Source organism: Schistocerca cancellata, chromosome 1 (assembly GCF_023864275.1).
Source record: "Schistocerca cancellata isolate TAMUIC-IGC-003103 chromosome 1, iqSchCanc2.1, whole genome shotgun sequence".
Taxonomy (NCBI): Eukaryota; Metazoa; Arthropoda; class Insecta; order Orthoptera; family Acrididae; genus Schistocerca; species Schistocerca cancellata.
The window spans coordinates 454,596,916-454,618,911 of record NC_064626.1 but is presented as its reverse complement, the minus strand read 5'-3'; the positions used below and the strand labels follow the sequence as shown (position 1 = coordinate 454,618,911).

The 21,996-nt window shown below is 37.5% G+C and overlaps 1 protein-coding gene across 3 annotated transcripts in view; it reads right to left on the bottom strand.

The window, feature by feature from the left end:
- Nucleotides 1-6,267: 6,267 nt before the first annotated feature.
- The window catches only part of LOC126176852 (prolyl endopeptidase), a 116,857-nt gene continuing 101,128 nt past the window's right edge, over nucleotides 6,268-21,996 (bottom strand). For all 3 annotated transcript variants that reach the window (XM_049924057.1, XM_049924050.1, XM_049924041.1), the window contains exons 13-15: nucleotides 11,964-12,074; nucleotides 6,770-6,838; nucleotides 6,268-6,686 (exon numbers count right to left, since the gene is read on the bottom strand). In XM_049924057.1, coding sequence (XP_049780014.1) covers nucleotides 6,621-6,686; nucleotides 6,770-6,838; nucleotides 11,964-12,074 — 246 coding nt within the window. In that variant the 3' untranslated portion in view covers nucleotides 6,268-6,620. The remainder of the gene's footprint in view (nucleotides 6,687-6,769; nucleotides 6,839-11,963; nucleotides 12,075-21,996) is intronic.

The window sequence follows — 21,996 nt, the reverse complement described above, 5'->3', positions numbered from 1 at the left end:
TTCACTCAAACATTAAAGTATTATAACCAGTTTACTACAATGATTGATTACTAAAATTCTTCCATGAGCAAAAAAATTTCTTTTCTTGTTGAGGAATTTCATATTATACTACAATATTTTTGCATCTCCCACTGAACATAACTTGGCCATATGCCACAACTGTCCTGACCAATATCATTACTTCCCAGCTGTTATTAGGTTATCTAACACATCCTCTTTTTATCCGGTACAGAAGAAAATAGGAACCATGCATTTTATCTTTTGTAAAACTCACTCTTCTGAATCCTTAGACTGTCTTACTCCCACATTAATGTTGGCTTCCAGAAATCAAGACATCTAGTGGGGGGTAGCAGCATGTGGAAGCTTTGAGTACAAAAGGAAACTCTGCTTAGCACTATGAGACACATTAAAGTCACCTGTATCTTCTCACGGTGACTGACATGCAGAAGCCATTACAATAACTTATCATACATCAGATTCCAGAAATTCCACATTTAAGTGTCAGACGATAAAGCACACACTGAAATACTCATTATCATGGCAATCGAGTAATTTTTTCTAGAAACATATTCAATAGAATATTTCAGAATAATTAGACTGAGCTTTGGCCACTGTATAAGGTATACAACCACATTTATGTCATATCAAAATGAATGTGACTAACCTTTTCTGTGATTCACTCTGTCTTCAACTTTTTTTAAACATTGAAAGATGAGAGACAGGGTTTCAGGAAGACTGGTATCTCTCAGAGGGAGACAACAACCATAGGAAAGAACTCTGTTGATAGAACACGTATCTCCAAAGAGTTGGGAATCCAAACTTACAGTAGTTTCAGAACTGATGTCATTGTTGTAAGTCTACATTCTTTACAGTTACCAATGTTCAGCACATTTAAAGGGAAAAAAGTATATGGTTGTGTTCACTAAGGGAGTTTTTGTCATTAAGAAAAACACTTACTGCTACTGCTTTTTATTTTGCATAAAACTGCTGTTAAAATGTATAAAAATCCTTTATGAATTTTTATTTGTTTTAATATCTGTATAATACAGAGTACATATGTACAAAATAAAGTATATTTTATCAAAACTCACTCAGTTTACAGATTGTGTGTTTATTTTATTAAGTACATAACAGTTCTTTAAAGCACTTAAAATGTTACCATTTATACATGCGACAGACCTGAGGTATTCTTCAGTTTCAAAAAATTCATACACATGGGATGCTTCAATTACAAAGAAACATAGCACACCCACAATAAATTAACAAATAAAGAAGCATTTCATTTAGCTTCTTTGTTCCAGAAATTTCATCTGGGAAGAAAATGTTCTGAACTTTATGGCATTTAATTCATTGCTGATAAATTTATCGAACTAACACATTAAACATGAAAGTTATATAAATCTGACTAAAATATAGGTGTTGTGAACTCTGAAATGGTAAGTGGGAGAGATGCCAAGCAGTTCAGACAATGTCGAGGGAATGCAAAATGACAAATTTTGTCACTAAATGCAGAATAAGAATTCTGTAACTGTGTGTAATCCATGTAACTTCAGAATTTATGAATGGTGGTGCCCATAACATTTTTTTCACTATTTCGTTAACTTTTCCACTGCAAATACTTGTACCATGTACCAATGCAGATTTGCCAAATAAATGAGAATATTGCACACATGGCTAGCAAACCATCACATAAGAGCAATCCCTATAACATTCACTTAAGCAAAAATTAACAATGACAGCACCAAATGTGCAAATGAAAAGTTTTGATTAATATATTTATTGTGAACATTATGAATGAAAATGACTAGTCCTCATGGAACATTCATGTAATACTAGTGTCAATGGCCTGATGCCAGTGGTTTCAGATCTGCATAGTTATTATTAATGGCTGCTTGTACAAGTAAATTTCTGATTCATCTGAAGCAACACAGAAGAAATTATGTATATATTTGTCTCTGCAACTGTATACTTTACATGGGTGACAAAGTTTGACGCATCTATAATAAATACAGCAAGTAGATGGATGATATGACAGCCATGTAGAAGATTGGTGATGTGATAAAACGACACAGAATTTATCTGTAAACATGAGAAAATTAAGTTTTACAGAGGCAGCATACTGTTGCAGAAGTGAGGGGGAAAAGTAGAGAGATGGCTGAAGGAGATTGTAAATGACCACAAATCACCACAAACTGATTCACTCAATGAGACATAGTAATAAGTAGAAAGAAATATAGAGAAGCACATGAAGAAGAAAACTGAGGTACAACTGACAGAAAATACTAGCACATAACTACGAGAGTGAATGTAAGAACAGGGTTTGTGCATTCTGGTGGTAAATGATTATACAGAGTGACAGTTATTGAAATATATTAAATAAAAACCATCATAATTTCTGAATGGTTTGTGTTAGGACATTCAAAAAGCATGGTTGACTGCGGGACATGATGTGAATTGGTATCTTTGGTTAAGTGATGAAGTCCACTTTCATTTGGATGGGTTCGTCAATAAAATTGGTGCATCTGCAGGACAGATAATCCGCATTTCACTATTAAGAAGTCTCTTCATTCACAATGGATGACTTTGTGGTGTGCAATGTCCAGTCATGGAATAACTGGTGCGATATTCCTTGATGGCACAGTGACTACTGAACGGTATGTGAAGATTCTGGAAGATGATTTCATCCCCATTATCCAAAGTAACCCTAATTTAGACATGATGTGGTTCATACAAGACGGAGCTCGATGCCATCATAGAAGGAGAGTGTTTAATGTCCCGGAGGAGAACTTTGGGGACTGCATTCTGGCTGTAGGGTACCCAGAGGCCACTGGCATTGGCCTTGATTGACCACCATATTCTCTTGATCTGAACACGTCTCCTTCTTGTGGGGGCTACATAGAAGACAAGTTGTAGAGCAATAACCCCAAAACCACTGGTGAGCTAAAAACAGCCATTCAGGAGGTCACTGATGTTCCACACTTCAGCAGGTCGTGCAGAATTTCACTATTCGTCTGTGCCACATCGCCAATGACGCAGGCAAATCCAAGAAGTCATAACTAGAGCCAAATATCTGTAGTGATGTTTACATGTTGAATAAAGTGAGTACACACTGTAGTTTGTACCTAATTTATGGTGTTTTTTCTTTTTTCTCTTTCATGTAGTTCAATAACCGTCACCCTGTCGTTACAGCAACATTAGGGGCTGATTAAATTTGAATTATCCCGACAAGTAAGCCAGTATGAAGGGATTCAATAGTTAACAAATTGACAGGACTGTAGAAATTCTGGCACAATAACCATACCAGTAGCACTGGCACAAGTAAAAATATACTAGCAAGTTCTTGCACAATCTCCAACTGGAGTCTCATGTACATATACAGTAAAACAAAAAGACTTATTACACTAAATAGTTTAGATTATTTTGTAAACTGCAGTGTTAATGATTCACCTACCAATGATTTATTACTATATCCTAAAATTAGCAATTATGAGTTCAGTGGAACACATCACTGTGACGAAACAATCACCACATACAAAAACATTAGTAACAGCTAACAATGATATAAGTAACTGGCATCAAAGTTATTGTTGAGTAGTATGTTACAGTTTTCTGACACAGTCAGATGCATACTGCACCTGTTCAGTTGCCTCTTGACATGCTTGAAACTGCATCTTACCTGTACTGAAACAAATATATCCAAAAATATATATGTATATTAACAGAAAACTGTTACAGCGAAGTTCTTAACTATGACACATGCACTTGATAATCCATATGTACCTTGTTAAACTTGATATATACAAAATTTATAAGCCACTTTTTCGATTATCACACATTATAAGCATTACAATTTTGTAAACATGGATTTTACAGGCAATACGACTAGTTTAAAAAATCAGAGAAAAACTTCTTAATCTTAAAATCTCTCTGCCTAAATGTAACAGCACATAGTACATATTACAGTTTCCACCTTCGGAGCACTGATTTCAATAACTTCACGTCTGTATCTCTACCCGTGTTGGAAGTCACACAAAAACTATTAGATACGTAGAAATGAATTAAGGATGAATAATCAGATCGTAAAGATTGAGCTGCCATGCAATGGACATATGAAAAGAAATAGTGTAGAGAAACTACCATTAATTACTTTTGTTACTTCATATTTTGAAGCAAAACATAGGACGTTTCCATCAGATACTAAACCCTGTTTAAAACAATTTTTAATTTATTGTCTATGACAAAATGTTCAGTGAAAGGAAATTTAATTTACAGATATCTTAAATGAGTAAATTTAAGCTGGAAAAACTTGGTATGGAAAACTCCTTCACTGTCTGAACTATCCACTCAGACTCTTCATACAGAACAGCGAATTACAGTGTATCACCTACGAATAGACAACCAAATAAGTTCTGACAGTGAGAATATGGAGTCGTGCAATAATAAGCTCTCTCTCTCTCTCTCTCTCTCTCTCTCTCTCTCTAAATCAAGTGACTACGTTATGCAATGAAAATAATCTTATCTATATGTTGTGACCCTCACCCATGTTCGCTTGTGAACTCCCTTCCACTTCTATTTAATTTGTTCTTAGCTGCACATGAGGGAAACAATTTTGTAATTTCTACTCTGCAGATAGTAAACCAGTGCAATTTGTGATTATTCTTGTTTTAGTCTGGTTTTGTAGTGAAGGTATTCCAAATATATTAAAAGAGACTGAATTTTCAGTACTAACTTTCACATTTTCATTTTAAAGGCAGTAGTACTCAGGTAAATGTGCTCTTGTTACTAATGGAGTTCAGCCCACCATTAATGAGAACTCTAGATCAAGTTACATCAATCAAAAAATATATCAACAATACACACATATTAAACCCTGAAGAAGAATAGAAGTTTTTAAGCTGAACCATCATATTTCAGTTCTTGATGTGCCTACCCATCACTCAGTGCCCCCACCACATTGTGCCTGTGGGTGGTTATTTTGATACATTCCACTTCTTGTACACCACACAGGATTGACCCATATGAATAATAAAACACAGATAACCACTGTTTTCCTACTAGTCAAACTTTTCAAAAGAAAAAGGCAACAACAAATTACACCGAGACCAAAACAAAGCACACCAAATACACATTTGTTACTTCTTTGCCCATATCCAACAATTTAAGGTCGCAAACTATTTGAAGCCAAAATTTGCGACACTGTAATATAGGAATACAGATATCACCGCATACTATACCCAACAACTGAATAATTTAACAAATTTTGTCTCTCACATTTCCTTACTAATGAAGAAAAGACATTCATTCCTAACAGGAGACAACAAACCTGTGGACTACTCCAAATACATCCCTCTCATGGCACACATGTCACATGCCATGATTATTTATAGTGATCCAACTGACAGTTTAATGTCAAATTCTTCTAACACATCACACTATGACACACAGGGCTTACTTTTTTCTTGAAATCCAGCAGCTTTTTAGTAATATTTTATATACATCAGATCTAGGTGAAAGTTAAGCTTAAGATAAGAGCTAATATTTTGTGGCAATTACTTTTAAATCCACCAGACAGCTCAAAGACGAGAGTGGGAGTGGTACCATTTTGTCACTGTTATAAATAAATAATTTGTGACCGACAGTAAAACCACTGCCATTGAGCAAATAATGTATATAAATTTTAAATACTGAACTCTGGACAAATACAGATTTTGAAATACAGTAGCTAATTATAGCAAAATAATGTGAGATCTTGCAAAGTTAGGAAAAAGTAACGTATTTAATTGCTTTGAAATTGTAAAGCAATGGATTACATAAACAACAATGCATCACAGAATATCATTTTACTGTTCATAACTGCCTCCTAGCCTCCATTAATTTGTACTTTTAGAAGTTACGAAGCACTAGTGCACAAAGCCTTACAGGTAATGTAAATTTTACACCTTTGGTATCTTCACCTCAATGCATTTCTCTCAAAGACGTGCCAAAAATAAGTCCACAGTCTAAAAATTACCACACCTTAATAACAAATATTCCATAAAATGCAACACTTGTTTTGTTCAGGGGCATCATTACAAACAATTATTACTAGTATATTAATCTCCATTTCCTTCTAAAATTACACAGCCAACAGTTCAAAGTTTTGACACGCCTGTTACAATACGTATTGTGTAATAATTAGCACTGTACACAAAGTTTAGTGCCTGACTATAAATGGCGTGATGTGATCTTTTTTTTTTTTCAATCTTCACAAACATTGGGATTCACTGCAAAAAACAGCATACAACAGAAAAAAAATGCAATATATAGCATACATCACATGCATGGCAAAAACTTTTTTCCTTCTGAGGCATATTTGCATGTCAAATATAATTAATAATGACACTGTACATACATACAATGACAAACAGAATTGAACACACACACACACACACACACACACACACACACACACACACACACACACACACACAATAATCAAATGCTTCTCAGAAATCCTTAGGCCTTGGTAGATGTGATGGTGGTTAATTCTGCATGTAAGTACACAAGGATCTTCTGCAGATAGGACTTTCCAAATAGTCTTCATTTTCAGTAGTATACTCTCCCGATGAACCACAGATTCTTCATTTCTTAAACTCAAGTCCAAGTGCTTGTACCAAGAAGCATAAGATATCAGTGCTTTCTTCTATCTAGAAACAAGGAAAATTACAGATAGCACATTTAAATTTTAATGAATGTGTTAATTTGAATTAAGCATGTTTAGTAATTTTACCAGTTTGGCTGTTGGTTTTCCTCCTCCATGTCCTGCTTTTGTTTCAATACGTATAAGCAAAGGGTTTGTCTGAAACACAAAAGAAAACCAACCTGTAGCTTCAGGCTCTTAATTTTCCTGTTATGGCGGCTCAACCGGTTTCCACACTAAATGTCTAATTCCATTTAATACATACGTGGTGGATCCATTTTCCTTTATTTCACCGAGACCAGTAATTACCAAGAATTGATTAGGGGAGGGTGGGCAATGTACAGCAGCAAGATGGTAACACATTAGTATGAAAAAGCGAAGAGCACTACAACCAGACATCGTTCATCTAGTACCAACTGATATGTACTGAAGTACAAATTTCCATAAGTAAAATGCTTCTTATTTGGGAAACACCTGGGACATCAAGGTGCCATCTTTGTTAGGAATATGAAGTGACTTCACAAACTTCTGAGACATCAGTATTCTGTTATCCACTAGATCGTATCGGAAGCTTTACAACACAAATATTCAAACAGTTATGAACATTAAACCTCAACATTCTGCATGCAAATGGCTGAGGATGAATAGCAAAGGATCAGTAGAAAATTTGCAAGAAATTCTCACCAAAACTGTGACACAGCATTCTGTATAATATTACAGCATCTAAAAACTTAGGGTAGTTACTACACACAAAATTTAATTCTTGATGTCTTACTCAGTTTAGTTTCTGCAAACTTTAAAATAATCCATAACCAGTAAAATTTTGACTACATACGAACAAAAAATGGTGCATGGATCAAAAACTTGTCATGTAAGGGAAGTAATGAGGGGGGGGGGAAAAAAAAAAGTGGTGTCCGTCACCTTTCAGCTATGTTCCGATAATGTTCTTTATTGGAATCTGCAGCATGATAAGCAATTGGTAAGATAAAAATGGCCAGTCATGCCATATTACCTAAAATGTAGTGTCATGAAAAAAAAAAAATTTTTTTGTTTGGGGCGGGGGGGGGGGGGGGGGGCAATAGGAGGTATTCAAAGATCAGAATAATCACTCATAAGCAGCTACAGACAGAGCTAATTATTATTAATTGTTTCCTTCCAGTCAGAAGTCAAAGCAGGCTACAACTCAAATGCATTGAGACTTTCATACACAACAAAACACAGATATCAATTCAATTTGTTGGCAATTCTTGTTATGCACTTTGTCTCTATACATACACAGCCCACAATCAGCCATAATCTATTCAGACCCACTGGATTGCTTTTAAAGGAACATTTCAGCAATAAGTAAGTAGTTAGACACAAATTTATTAAAATCCTTAATGATCAGAGTCGTTTCTGAACAACTCTGCTCCATTACAGTATCCGTATTTGAATTTACGATATATATCAGTGGGAAAATGCTTAACCAGATAATGAAATATAAACTAGAAGAGTGAATTAAGTTTACGTTTTGTGGTAAAATCAGCAATGAAATTTCAGTGACCTATTGAGCTTTCAGAAGAAACTAGTATTTCAGATTTAAAAAATACAACAAAAAGTAAGAATACTCTGTATACAGAGACAACAAGTTCATGCAAGATGTTTTAATCAATGGAAATCACACTGAAGTGACACAGTAATTATATTTAGTCCAGTCAACCTATGATAGAAACTGTGTGTGTGAATTTGTTTGCTGTTATGGGGTTGTGTGTGGTGCCATTTGAGATTTTCAATTTTCTTATTATGCTTTAGTCGCATTTTGTTTATAGCTCTGCATGTGCACCTTTTGACTTTTTCCACAATGGAAGCAAAAATAGCCAGATTATTTAATTTTTGTGCCAGCTGAAGGTGAATTACATATAATTCTTTGTTTAATGTCTGTTTCTTTGTATATAGCGATTTAATTTCGCATTTCAGCCAGGCATTTTTAGCGGCCTGCCTGGCAATTTTTGCTGCTTTCAAACTGTTTTTTTTATCTTTATGTCTTTTGGCATAAGGTCATTATGTTTACAATGGTTATTGAATTTTATTTTTAATAATTTGTGATATTCCCATCCATTTAACACAAACTACAGTGAAACCCTGCTTTTACACTGTTCGAGGGGCTTCAAAAATTGGTGTGAAATGCGGGAAAATGTAAAAGTGGGAAATAACGTTTTAAGCTATAAAAGTTATGTGTAGGATACCTTCTTGCATTTTCACGCTTCATGTATGATATATGTTCATAACAGGCATCAGAATACTTTCCAGGGGCTTGTTCATTATCTAATAAAGGTTTATTATCTAATAAAAACTGCTGATGTAACTGTAACTGCTAAATGTCTGGGAAGTAGGAACGTCTGACTCAATTTCATACGTCATAATGTTTCTGAAAGCCTGCAGCTGTAATTCATTATTTAAATAATGAAATACTGCACTAGTTATGTATTTTTTCATGCTTATCATGATGCGTTTAGAGAATTTTTTTCTCACTGTCAAGTGCAAATATGTACACGAGTATTTTGTGTGGTGTTTGAATGTGTGTTATTCTACAGCTCTTGTACTGTAATCATCTTTTTGAGGTTGTCACATACGGTGCCTCCTCAGTTACCTGGACAACCACAACCACACACACTGTTTGTGTGACATCACAAAAAATAAAACTCATTTTGATCAGTATGAAAAAACATGTAACCGGCACTCTGTTTAAACTAAAAACATTTGAGCAACACAAATTCTATGACATTGTCAACTTTTTCATAATGTTTAAATTTAGGGAAAATTATAAATATGTTGACGCAAAATCGGGTGGAGATTAACATTGTCGACATAGGAAACTTGACAGGAACGATAAAAAAATGTTGTAAATGGCAGGAAAACGTTAATTCTGGGAACATAAAGTGGGGGTTATACCATACTCTCAAGTTTCAAAGAAATTGGTACACCCGCCTAATGTCATGTAGGGCCCGTGTGAGCATGCGGAAGTGCTGCAACATGATGGGGCATGGACTTGACTGATGTCTCAAGCAGTGCTAGAGGGAATTGACACCATAAATCCTACAGGGCTGCCCATAAATCTGTAAGAATATGAGGGGCCAGTGATCTCTTCTGAACAGCGCATGGCATGGCGTCCCAGACATGTTCAATAATGTTCAAGTCAGGTGCTTGAATTCAGAAGTATGTTCCTGGAGCCACCCTACAGCAATTCTGGATGTGTGGAGTGTCTCATTGTCCTGCTGAATTGCCCAAATCTGCCAGAATGCACACTGGAAATGAATGGATGCATGTGATCAGACATGTTGCTTACGTACATGTCACCTGTCAGAGTAGGATCTAAACATATCAGGGGTCCCACATCACTCCAACTGCACACACCCGACTTCATTACAGAGCCTCCACCAGCTTGAACAGTCCCCTGCTGACATGCAAGGTCTATGGATTCATGAGGTTGTCTCCATATCGGTACACGTCCATCTGCTTGATACAATTTGAAACAAAACTTGTCTGACCAGGCAATATGTTTCTGCTCATCAACAGTCCAATGTCAGTGTTGATGGTCCCAGGAGAGGTGTAAAGTTTTGTGTCTTGCAGTCATCAAGGGTATATGAGTGGGCCTTCAGCTCCAAAAGCCCATATCGATGCTGTTTCGTTGAATGGTTCACACGCTGACACTTGTTGATGGCCCAGCATTGAAATCTGCTGCAACTTTAAGAAGAATTGCACTTCTGTCACACTGAACAATTCTCTTCCATTGTCATTGGTCCCATTCTTGGAGGATCCTTTTCCAGAAGCACTGATGTTGGAGATTTGATGTTTTACCAGAGTCCTGGTATTCACAGTACACTCGTGAAATGGTCGTACGGGAAAATCCCCCCTTAATCGCTACATCGGAGATGCTGTGCTTGCGTGGACTACAACAGCATGTTCAAACTCACTTAAATTTTGATAACCTGCCAATGTAGCAGCAGTAACCCAACTAACAACTGCGCCAGACACTTGTCTTGTATAGGCGTTGCCAACTCCAGAACCGTATTCTGGCTGTTTATGTATCTCTGTATTTGAATATGCAAGCCTATACCAGTTTCTTCGGTGCTGAAGTGTATTAGTTCTTGAGAAATAGAAGAGCAGAATGTTTGTACGAAATTTAATATAGTTTAATTTCGTACTACAAAACATTTTTGCTAGAAGTTGTGGTTTTCTAGTTATTCATAAGAAACACAACAAGTAATCTTTTAAATGCCTGCCCACTCGCACATCAACCAACAGGTTGGAATTCGTAGTACTCTTTCACGACATTCCCTCCTATCACTGTACAAAGATTTTCCTCTCATTTTCCTTCGGTGACTGAACAAAGGTATGTTGTCTGTCTGTCTGTCTGTCTGTCTGTCTCTCTCTCTCTCTCTCTCTCTCTCTCTCTCTCTCTCTCTGTCTGTCTGTCTGTCTGTCTGTCTGTCTGTCTGGTGGTGGTGGTGTGTTCATTTTGTAACTTGCGAATGTGAGTTCTTTATGCAATTCTTTACCAACAGTTTGAATTTTCAGAAACCCCCCACATGTACTGTCGTTCCTGGAGAAAGGGCCTGTACTTTAAGCTGTCACATATTACTAGACTGTCATAACTGGACGACTTTATGGGCTTTCTGATTTCTGGGCTCCGGAATGATACAGCATTTTTATGGGGGTACACTACAGTTGAAGGAAACAACACACAAAGTTATGTTGTCTTTAAAATTGTGCTCTTATTTTCGTCAACAAGAATTTTAATTTTATTTGAAAAATGTTAAGTGCTAAACATGAAGTAAAAAGTAAAAACAGAGTTACTCACTTAACATGTCTTTCTGCCAACAACTACTTTAAACTGTAACACCACCAATTATAGCTTAAGAATGAACTGAAATCTTACTCTTGCATGACCTTGCTTGATTGGACTTAAAGAAGCTGAAATGAATAATTTCAGTAACACTTTAAACCTACTTTTTAATGTATCATAACAATGCATTGTAACTTACACTCCACTGAAGAACAAATAAATGACATCTCAAATTAAGTTGACAGGTTAAGCTTTTCCATTGTGCTTGCACAATGAGGTCCACATAGAAATGGTGAATAAAGATGTAACCCGATTGTATCATTCTTATCTACAGTTATAAATAAACACCTTGTATTATCAGTCCCCAATTATGAATCCTATCCAAAAAGAAACCAGCGTATAAGTCTTATTAACTGTTATCAATAATGAAGCAAACACTGAGCAATACTGTGATCTCACCTGTTTCTTCACATCTCGCAGAACATGATGTAGTGTTGCAATGAACTTCAGGGAGTGGAGAGGAACAACTCTGTCATCATGATCGGCAGTTAACAATAGAGTGGCTGGATACTGAAATAATAATAATAATAATAATAATAATAATAATAATAATAATAATAATAATAATAATAATAATAATACTCTACTCAAGATTGCAAGTAACAGGAAATAATGTATATCAGTTTCAATAAATACAGTGGAAACTGCATAGCAAGCATAATTCATTCCAGAATCTTACTCGTAATGCAAAACACTCATTAAGCAAAACCGACATAAATTAATGTAAAATATAGTAATGCATTCCATGAAGAGAAAGTTCTAAAACTTTATCTTATTCATGCCATTCATTCAAAGAAAATTATACAAACTGAATTATGTACTTTATTATTCATGATACATAACTAATTCTTTTTTACTAGGAGGTGGAGTCGTAGACCTGGAGAATGAGCAGGCGTGTTGTCCATAACAAGCAAGACATGGATTGACAGATTCATCTCAAGCAAATATTTCTTTCAACAGGGGACCAAACGCTTCATTGATACAATCACAAAAAATATCACTTCACCCAAGCCTTATTGTTGGACCTCCACCTCGCATATAACCTGCTCTCCTTGGAGCTCACAGAGTTTCTGAATGGTAAACAAGTAGAGGTTTAATTTTCAAATCGCTACTTGCATTGGCACAGAATAGCAATGTGATCCAGTCTTTCATTGGTTTGTGACTGGGCAATGCATTTTCTTCTGCTGTTATAAAGGTATGTTTCACCATCTTTTTCCAGAATACACCTGTCTCATCACAATTAAAAACCTGTTGCGGCAGATAACCCTCAGAATCTACGAGAATCTTTATGTTGCTGATAAAGTTCTCTGCTGTCTTTGTGTTTGATCTACCTGCTTTGCCATGCCTCACAACACTGTGAATGCTGCTGCTTCTCTTAAAACTTCTCCAACCACCCACAGATTCCCTTAAACACTTTGACCACTGATGATTCTGGAGTCTTTTTACTGAGGTCAGCAGAAATCATTCTCACCTTCTCACAAATGATTTTCTGATCAATAGTGTCACCCTGCAATTGCTTTTCATTTATCCACATAAGGAGCAACCTTTTAACATCATCCAGAACATGAATATATCTTCTTAATTCTACTTAATTTGTATTTGTTCTTGAGGATAGCACAAATAGTTGATACAGAGTGACTATGTGCATGCTACATCAGCAACACACTGAACACGTTCATGTTTTTCAATGATTTTACACTTCATTTCTAAAGTCATTTTCCTTCTCTTATGGTCGTCTTCTTGTGGCTTTATCTTCGGGGGCATTTCTATGTTGTTGTTGTTATGGTCTTCAGTCCTGAGACTGGTTTGATGCAGCTCTCCATGCTACTCTATCCTGTGCAAGCTTCTTCATCTCCCAGTACCTACTGCAACCTACATCCTTCTGAACCTGCTTAGTGTATTCATCTCTCGGTCTCCCCCTACGATTTTTACCCTCCACGCTGCCCTCCAATACTAAATTGGCGATCCCTTGATGCCTCAGAACATGTCCTACCAACCGATCCCTTCTTCTGGTCAAGTTGTGCCACAAACTTCTCTTCTCCCCAATCCTATTCAATACTTCCTCATTAGTTATGTGATCTACCCATCTAATCTTCAGCATTCTTCTGTAGCACTACATTTCGAAAGCTTCTATTCTCTTCTTGTCCAAACTATTTACCGTCCATGTTTCACTTCCATACATGGCTACACTCCATACAAATACTTTCAGAAATGACTTCCTGACACTTAAATCTATACTCAATGTTAACAAATTTCTCTTCTTCAGAAACGCTTTTCTTGCCATTGCCAGTCTACATTTTATATCCTCTCTACTTCGACCATCATCAGTTATTTTGCTCCCCAAATAGCAAAACTCCTTTACTACTTTAAGTGTCTCATTTCCTAATCTAATACCCTCAACATCACCCGACTTAACTTGACTACATTCCATTATCCTCGTTTTGCTTTTGTTGATGTTCATCTTATATCCTCCTTTCAAGACACCATCCATTCCATTCAACTGCTCTTCCAAGTCCTTTGCTGTCTCTGACAGAATTACAATGTCATCGGCGAACCTCAACGTTTTTATTTCTTCTCCATGGATTTTAATACCTACTCCGAATTTTTCTTTTGTTTCCTTTACTGCTTGCTCAATATACAGATTGAATAACATCGGGGAGAGGCTACAACCCTGTCTTACTCCTTTCCCAACCACTGCTTCCCTTTCATGCCCCTCGACTCTTATAACTGCCATCTGGTTTCTGTACAAATTGTAAATAGCCTTTCGCTCCCTGTATTTTACCCTTGCCACCTTTAGAATTTGAATGAGAGTATTCCAGTCAACATTGTCAAAAGCTTTCTCTAAGTCTACAAATGCTAGAAACGTAGGTTTGCCTTTCCTTAATCTTTCTTCTAAGATAAGTCGTAAGGTCAGTATTGCCTCACGTGTTCCAGTATTTCTACGGAATCCAAACTGATCTTCCCCGAGGTCGGCTTCTACCAGTTTTTCCATTCGTCTGTAAAGAATTCGTGTTAGTATTTTGCAGCTGTGGCTTATTAAACTGATTGTTCGGTAATTTTCACATCTGTCAACACCTGCTTTCTTTGGGATTGGAATTATTATATTCTTCTTGAAGTCTGAGGGTATTTCGCCTGTTTCATACATCTTGCTCATCAGATGGTAGAGTTTTGTCAGGACTGGCTCTCCCAAGGCCGTCAGTAGTTCTAATGGAATGTTGTCTACTCCGGGGGCCTTGTTTCGACTCAGGTCTTTCAGTGCTCTGTCAAACTCTTCACGCAGTATCTTATCTCCCATTTTGTCTTCATCTACATCCTCTTCCATTTCCATAATATTGTCCTCAAGTTCATCGCCCTTGTATAGACCCTCTATATACTCCTTCCACCTTTCTGCTTTCCCTTCTTTGCTTAGAACTGGGTTTCCATCTGAGCTCTTGATGTTCATACAAGTGGTTCTCTTATCTCCAAAGGTCTCTTTAATTTTCCTGTAGGCAGTATCTATCTTACCCCCTAGTGAGATAAGCCTCTACATCCTTACATTTGTCCTCTAGCCATCCCTGCTTAGCCATTTTGCACTTCCTGTCGATCTCATTTTTGAGACGTTTGTATTCCTTTTTGCCTGCTTCACTTACTGCATTTTTATATTTTCTCCTTTCATCAATTAAATTCAATATTTCTTCTGTTACCCAAGGATTTCTACTAGCCCTCGTCTTTTTACCTACTTGATCCTCTGCTGTCTTCACTACTTCATCCCTCAAAGCTACCCATTCTTCTTCTTCTTCTGTATTTCTTTCCCCCATTCGTGTCAATTGTTCCCTTATGCTCTTCCTGAAACTCTGTACAACCTCTGGTTCTTTCAGTTTATCCAGGTCCCATCTCCTTAAATTCCCACCTTTTCTATGAGGGTTATTAAAATTTGCACACAAAAAAAACACTGTGTGAACACACGTTTAGAAAAATGTGTGATCACAAGCTGCACTAAGATGGTAGCAGAAAGAGTGCTACACTCAGACTGCAATACGTACTAAAGACATTGTTCAGCTGCCAACAATGAAAGGTATTCCTGTTGTTGAATGTTTCTCCAGCTGCACGAGAACCGCCGACACCACACTGAATTGTCATCACTTGTTATGTGAAACATTGCTCATTAAGCAAGTCATTCTTTTAGAATTTGTTTTGTTAATTATGCGAAATGCATATTATGGGAGAAGCTTGTTAAATGAGGTTCCACTGAATAACAAATGTAAAATAAAATCAGGCAGTACACTGCGACCGATGCAGAATCTTCTCATTCACACATCCGTTTACAGAGAGTGAAACAAACTAAAATACATAGGATATTGTCAACATTGCAGCTCAAAAGAAAAGAAATAATGAAATAGGAAACTGTGGAGTATGGTGGCCCAGTATGGAAATCTCTAACTCCAGCATCACAAGGTATGTCTGGGGCATAGGGAGAGGATAAGAGATAAACTGAAAGGCAGGCAGGCAGACAAAAGAAACACAGCTGATAGAATGTTATACCACACAAGACTCAATAATAATTATTTAAAGTTGTTTTAAGTATAATTATGTGATTTATATGAACCACATCAGATGAGCCTGGCCCAAGCAGTTATAATACTGATAACAGCAATAAAATAGTTTTATTCCAGCTTTATTTTTCATCTTATCATACACTCCTACAATGAAGAATACCTTGTCACATCGCTTTTCAATGAAATGGCCTTGTCCTTAAGGTGGTTGCAGTGTATTATTATCATCACAACTGTATTACAAACACCAAACCTAAATACAATGGAATTCTGAACACCAACCCATATAAAGTTCAGGGAATTTAGTACATTACTAATTATTACATCAACTTTATTGTACTTTCAAAATGCCATACACCATCCATCCAAAACATTCCGAGGGTGATGAGACTGTGTTAGCAATACGAACATATCACAAAATGACGAAGTGCAGAAATTCACATGGAAGATCAATACACTGATAATTACCAACATTCAAGCCAATGTGACATACGAGTTGACCAAAATCCAAAAGCAAGAGTTTTCTAGAGTCTGATATGGTTGTATGCATGTTCTGTGCATTATACTGAAGTGGAAGGTGACTATGTAGAACACCTGAAGCATGAACCACTACCTTTGTTGTGTCATGGCACAGCTCCAGTTCACCAGTAGAGAGTTGGATTACCTGGTGTGGTGCAATCAGGACACTGATGGCAATGGGAGTCCATTATGCTATTCTAATTAACCTTTATAATGGAGATGAGAGGGAGAAGAACCTCCTTGGTTGCTTGGAGTGGTTTAAGATTTATTCAATCTAAACACTTTGAATGTGAAGTTGACAGACCAATTATTCCTTGATATACAAATATACATATATTGCTTAATATACATATAAAGTCTTAACTTCCTATAGATTAAATCAAATAAACGCAATCTGTAACTTTCATCAGAGATTAGCACCTTTGCTCTCACTTGTTCTGCTAACTACTGAATCACTGGTCCCTTGACCTACCTCACTAAAACTAAACGGTTCCTTAGCTGAACTGGCAGGAGACAAGCACCAATCACTGTCTTCTTCCTACTATTAAGTGAAAAATGCTCAACAGTCATTATCTAAGACAGAGTCTGGTTGTTTGTCCGATGCAATCCCAATGGAAGCAAAAACAAAGTGATACTTATCTAAAAGTGGTTGTGTCCACCACAGCCTCACTGTCTTCTTGTGGCTGAAATTTCCACTGCTCCATCAGTAGCTGCTGCTACCCTCCACCATGGTGAGTTCCTGCCCTGAAGTCACTCATTGTCTGCTGCTCAATTACTGGTTGAATACTCTATGAATACTAACTTCCCGCTGCTCATGGCTTCCTTTTACACAACATTTTGGAGGATGTTCCTACTTTGGTACAGCTTTCCCTCACTTATTTTTCAGTGCTTCAAAAATACTCTGTGTATGTACACCATGCCGACTTATTTTTGTTTGGCAGAGTTCCTGCTTGGAATCTTATAGACCTTCACTCTCTCAGTGACTCACCGTGTTTCCTTGTGACTTATTTCAGAGACCTTGCCTCACATTGTCTACACATGTCTGTCCAGTTGCACATCACTAAGTGGCACTTGAGGCTGTACCTGATCAGGAGTACTTACAATTTTTAGAACATGTGATACTGTCCCTCACATTAATTTTAATTTAGAATTAAAATATTCTATTGTCATGACTTCAACTACTCTATTTGGACCAAAGTGGAATTATCAATGCATTAAAGATCAGAATTTCCAAAAAACAGCACCAAATAAATTAAAATTCAATAGGCTAATGTGTTTGTTAATTCTTATTGACTAACTTCTTTCTTTTGTTCACACGACTTTTACTGCTGCTTCATCCAGCAGTAGCATCCTCAGTGATGTATAGCATTGGGCTTAAGAGATTCTGAAGTATTCTTTGATATTACGGAACAATTCTCTTCTGCTTTCTTCAGTTGTGCCTCTCGGTTTTTATTTCAGAGGCAACTCATGAGGGACATTTTACTCATGGATCATGCACAGTTACCCCATGGAGTCATTGTTCACAGATCAGTATCCCTGATGTGTGCATGACAGAAAAACAGATGAAGGTTGTAATTTAATGCATTCTTTTCCAGTCATAGCAAGTGAATATGTACTGCCAGTCAAAGACCTACTGATTCCTTACTAGGACAGCTCTTTTAAGCTATGCCTGAGTAGTAGTGTCTTCAATCACTGTGGCAATATCAGCCAAAGAAGAAATCTATGGAATATGTTCCCAGATATGTGAGAGGTTCGAAGACTTCTTAGATAATAGATTCCGGTATGCTGTCCTGCATGGTGATTCTTCGTCACAGACAAGGTTATTACCAGGATTGTCCCAGGGAGGAGTGATAGGACCACTCTTGTGCTCTATACATGTAAATGATCTGATGGATACAGTGAGCAGCAAGATGTGACTGCTCATGACACTAGTGTACAGGTAAGTGTATCCCCTAATGTCTGCAGAGGGCACAGGATGACATAAGAAAATATCTATTTGACATGTTGAATGGCAGCTCACTCTGAATGTAGAAAAATTTAATGCAGATGAGTAGGAAAAAATTCTGTTACAAAAGGCTCTGAGCACTATGGGACTTAACAGCTATGGTCATCAGTCACAGTTCTATTACATTTTAATACAGTACTAGTAACGTCGGTTAAATATCTGGGCATAATGCTGCAAATCAATATGAATGGAAACAGCACATAACAGTATTTGGGATGGCAAATTATCCGCTTCCGTTTATTGGAAAAATTTAGGAAAAGGCATCTCATTTGTACACGAGACCACATACAGAATCCTAGTGCAAACCCTTCTTGATACTGTTGAGGTGTTTGGGATTCCCAAATGGTCATATTAAATGAAAACATCAAGGTAATTCAGTAATTTGGTGCCATATTTGTTACTGATAGGTTTGATGAACATGCAAGTGCAAGTGTTATGGAGTTGCTTCATAATGTCAAATGGGAATCCCTGGACAGAAGACAATGTTCTTACTTTAGGGGGGGGGGGGGGGGTTAATGGAGAAAATTAAGGCACTGGCATTTGCAGCTAACAGCAGAACAACTGTACTGTTGGCACCACACATTTCATGTACAGAGTGCTAAGACAAGATAAAGTAGGATTTTGTGGAAGCATACAGACAGTCTTTTTCCCCTCACTCCATTTATGGGTGAATCAGGAAAGGGAATAACTGCCTGTGGTATAAGGTACTCTCCACCATACACCATTTGGTGGCTTCCGGAGTATCTACATGTACGTAAGATGTGTCACATACTATTTTTGTTTCGAAGGACCAAAGGCTCAGTCACACAAATACTTCATATGGCCTACTCCCAGGAACAAAACTTATTTCTTAATGTAATCCTTACAAAACCTACCAAATGAAGTGGCATATATTCACGTTACTAGTATTTTGTGCAACATAGTTATCAGCAAGAAAAAGCAAATTAGTATAAACATAGTCATAATTCTTAAAGTAATGATAGAACAGACTGGAACAATATTTATCATAGAGTCTGTTCTAGAACACTGTCCTTCCTTCTGCACTTTTTTCATAGGAACAGTTGAGGAACCAACTGAACAAAGTAAACAAATCTGTCCTAGAATGACAGGATCAAGTGTTCTGGGCTAGATGATTATGTGCCCTACTCCAGATCCGCTGACCTTTACTGAATAGATACATTATGTGATCAAAAGTAGCCAAACACCTGGCTGAAAATGACTTACAAGTTGTGGCGTCCTCCATCTCTAATGCTGGAATTCAATACAGTATTGGCCCACCCTTAGTCTTCCAATCTTGCGGACATGCGTTCAGTCAGGTGCTGGAAGGTTTCTTGGGGAATGGCAGCCCACTCTTCACAGAGTGCTGCGCTGAGGAGAGGTATCTGTCAGTTGGCGAAACCTGGCACCAAGTCAGCATTCCAAAACACCCCAAATGTTTTCTACAGGATGCAGGTCAGGACTCTGTGCAGGCCAGTCCATTACAGGGATGTTATTGTCATGTAACCACTCTGCCACAGGCCGTGCATTATGAACAGGTGCTCGATAGCATTGAAAGATGCAATCGCCATCCCCGAATTGCTCTTCAACAGTGATAAGCAAGAAGGTGCTTAAAACATCAATGTAGGCCTGTGCTGTGACAGTGCCATGCAAAACAACGTGGGGTGCAAGCCCCTCCATGAAAAACATGACCATACCATAACACCACTGCCTCTGAATTTTACTATTAGCATTACACACACTGGCAGACGATGTTCACCGGGCATTCGGCATACCCACACCCTGTCATCGGATCGCCACATTGTGTACCATGATTCATCACTCCACACAATGTTATCCACTGTTCCATCGTCCAATGTTTATGCTCCGTAACACCAAGCGATGCATCATTTGGCATTTACCGGCATGATGTGTGGCTTATGAGCAGCCGCTCGACCATGAGATCTAAGTTTTCTCACCTCCCATCTAACTGTCTTAGTACTTGCAGTGGATCCTGATGCAGTTTCGAATTCCTGTGTGATGGTCTAGATAGATGTCTGCCTATTACACATTACAACTCTCTTAAACTGTCAGTGGTCTCCGTCAGTCAACAGACGAGGTCGGCCTGTAGGCTTTTGTGCTGTACTTGTCCCCTTCACGTTTCCATTTCACTATTACTTCGGAATCAGTGGACCTAGGGATGTTTAGGATTGTGGAAATCTCGTTTACAGACGTATGACAAGTGAAACCCAATCACCTGACCTCGTTTGAAGTCCGTGAGTTCCGCGGAGTTCCCCATTCTGCTCTCTCATGTCTAATGACTACTGAGGTCAATGATAGAGAGTACCTGGCAGTAAGTGACAGCATAATGCACCTAATATGAAAAACGTATGTTTTTGGGGGTGTCCAGATACTTTTTATTACATAGTATATCTAACATACGAGGGTCTTCCACAAAGTATGTTCCGTTTCTATTTCTATCTGTGGCAGTGTTACAATCTCAGTTCCGAGCATGCGCGGCAGTTAATCTGACTCGAGAAGCTATGTATGCCTTTTTCAGATCACTGCTGCCGACATGTGCTTTGTAGTGCATCTTTATAATGTCAGCCATAATCGAAAATGCTGCCAGGAGTGTAATCATATCTGGATTCCTTTTCTAAATGCAAAGAAAATTAAACCAAAGGAAATCCATCAGCAAATCTGTGAGGTTTACAGAAAAAACACTGAGTGATTCAATGGTTAGAAGATGCATCAGACTGTTCAATGAAGGACGTGATCAAGTGCACAATGAAGATCGAAGTGGATGCCTGTCTGTGGTTACTGATGAAAAGGTTTTCACAATTTAAGAGAAGATTAAGCACAACCACTCCTAGCGACTCATCTCTTCTTACACCTAAAATCTGTTCTCGGTGGTCAACACTTCAACGATGATGCCGAGCTGGAAGAACATGTTACCACATGGTTCAATATACAGACGGCAACCTTCTATGAAGAAGGCATACAAAAACTTGTGCCACACTATGACAAGTGCCTACAAAATTTCGTAAGCTATGTAGAAAAGTAGTTTAACAGTTGTAAATTTTTGTTCAATAAGTATTTTTTCTGTATCTGTACAAATTTGTTTTATATAACCAAACAGAACTTACTTTGTGGATGACCCTCATTTTAAAATCACGGACAAGTGAATTTTATAATTGTGAAGTCTGCTAGATGATTACATACTGTCAAAACTAGTTGAGAGCAATGAGGATTATCAGCTTTGTGGTAATTACACACATTAATGTCATTCATACTATCTGTGGAGCACAAGTTAAACCAGATTTTAAGGCTTACTGTGCCTATTAATTCAACAACTTACAGTTTTAGACAACTCAAAATCACTATTTTAACCTTTTTCTGT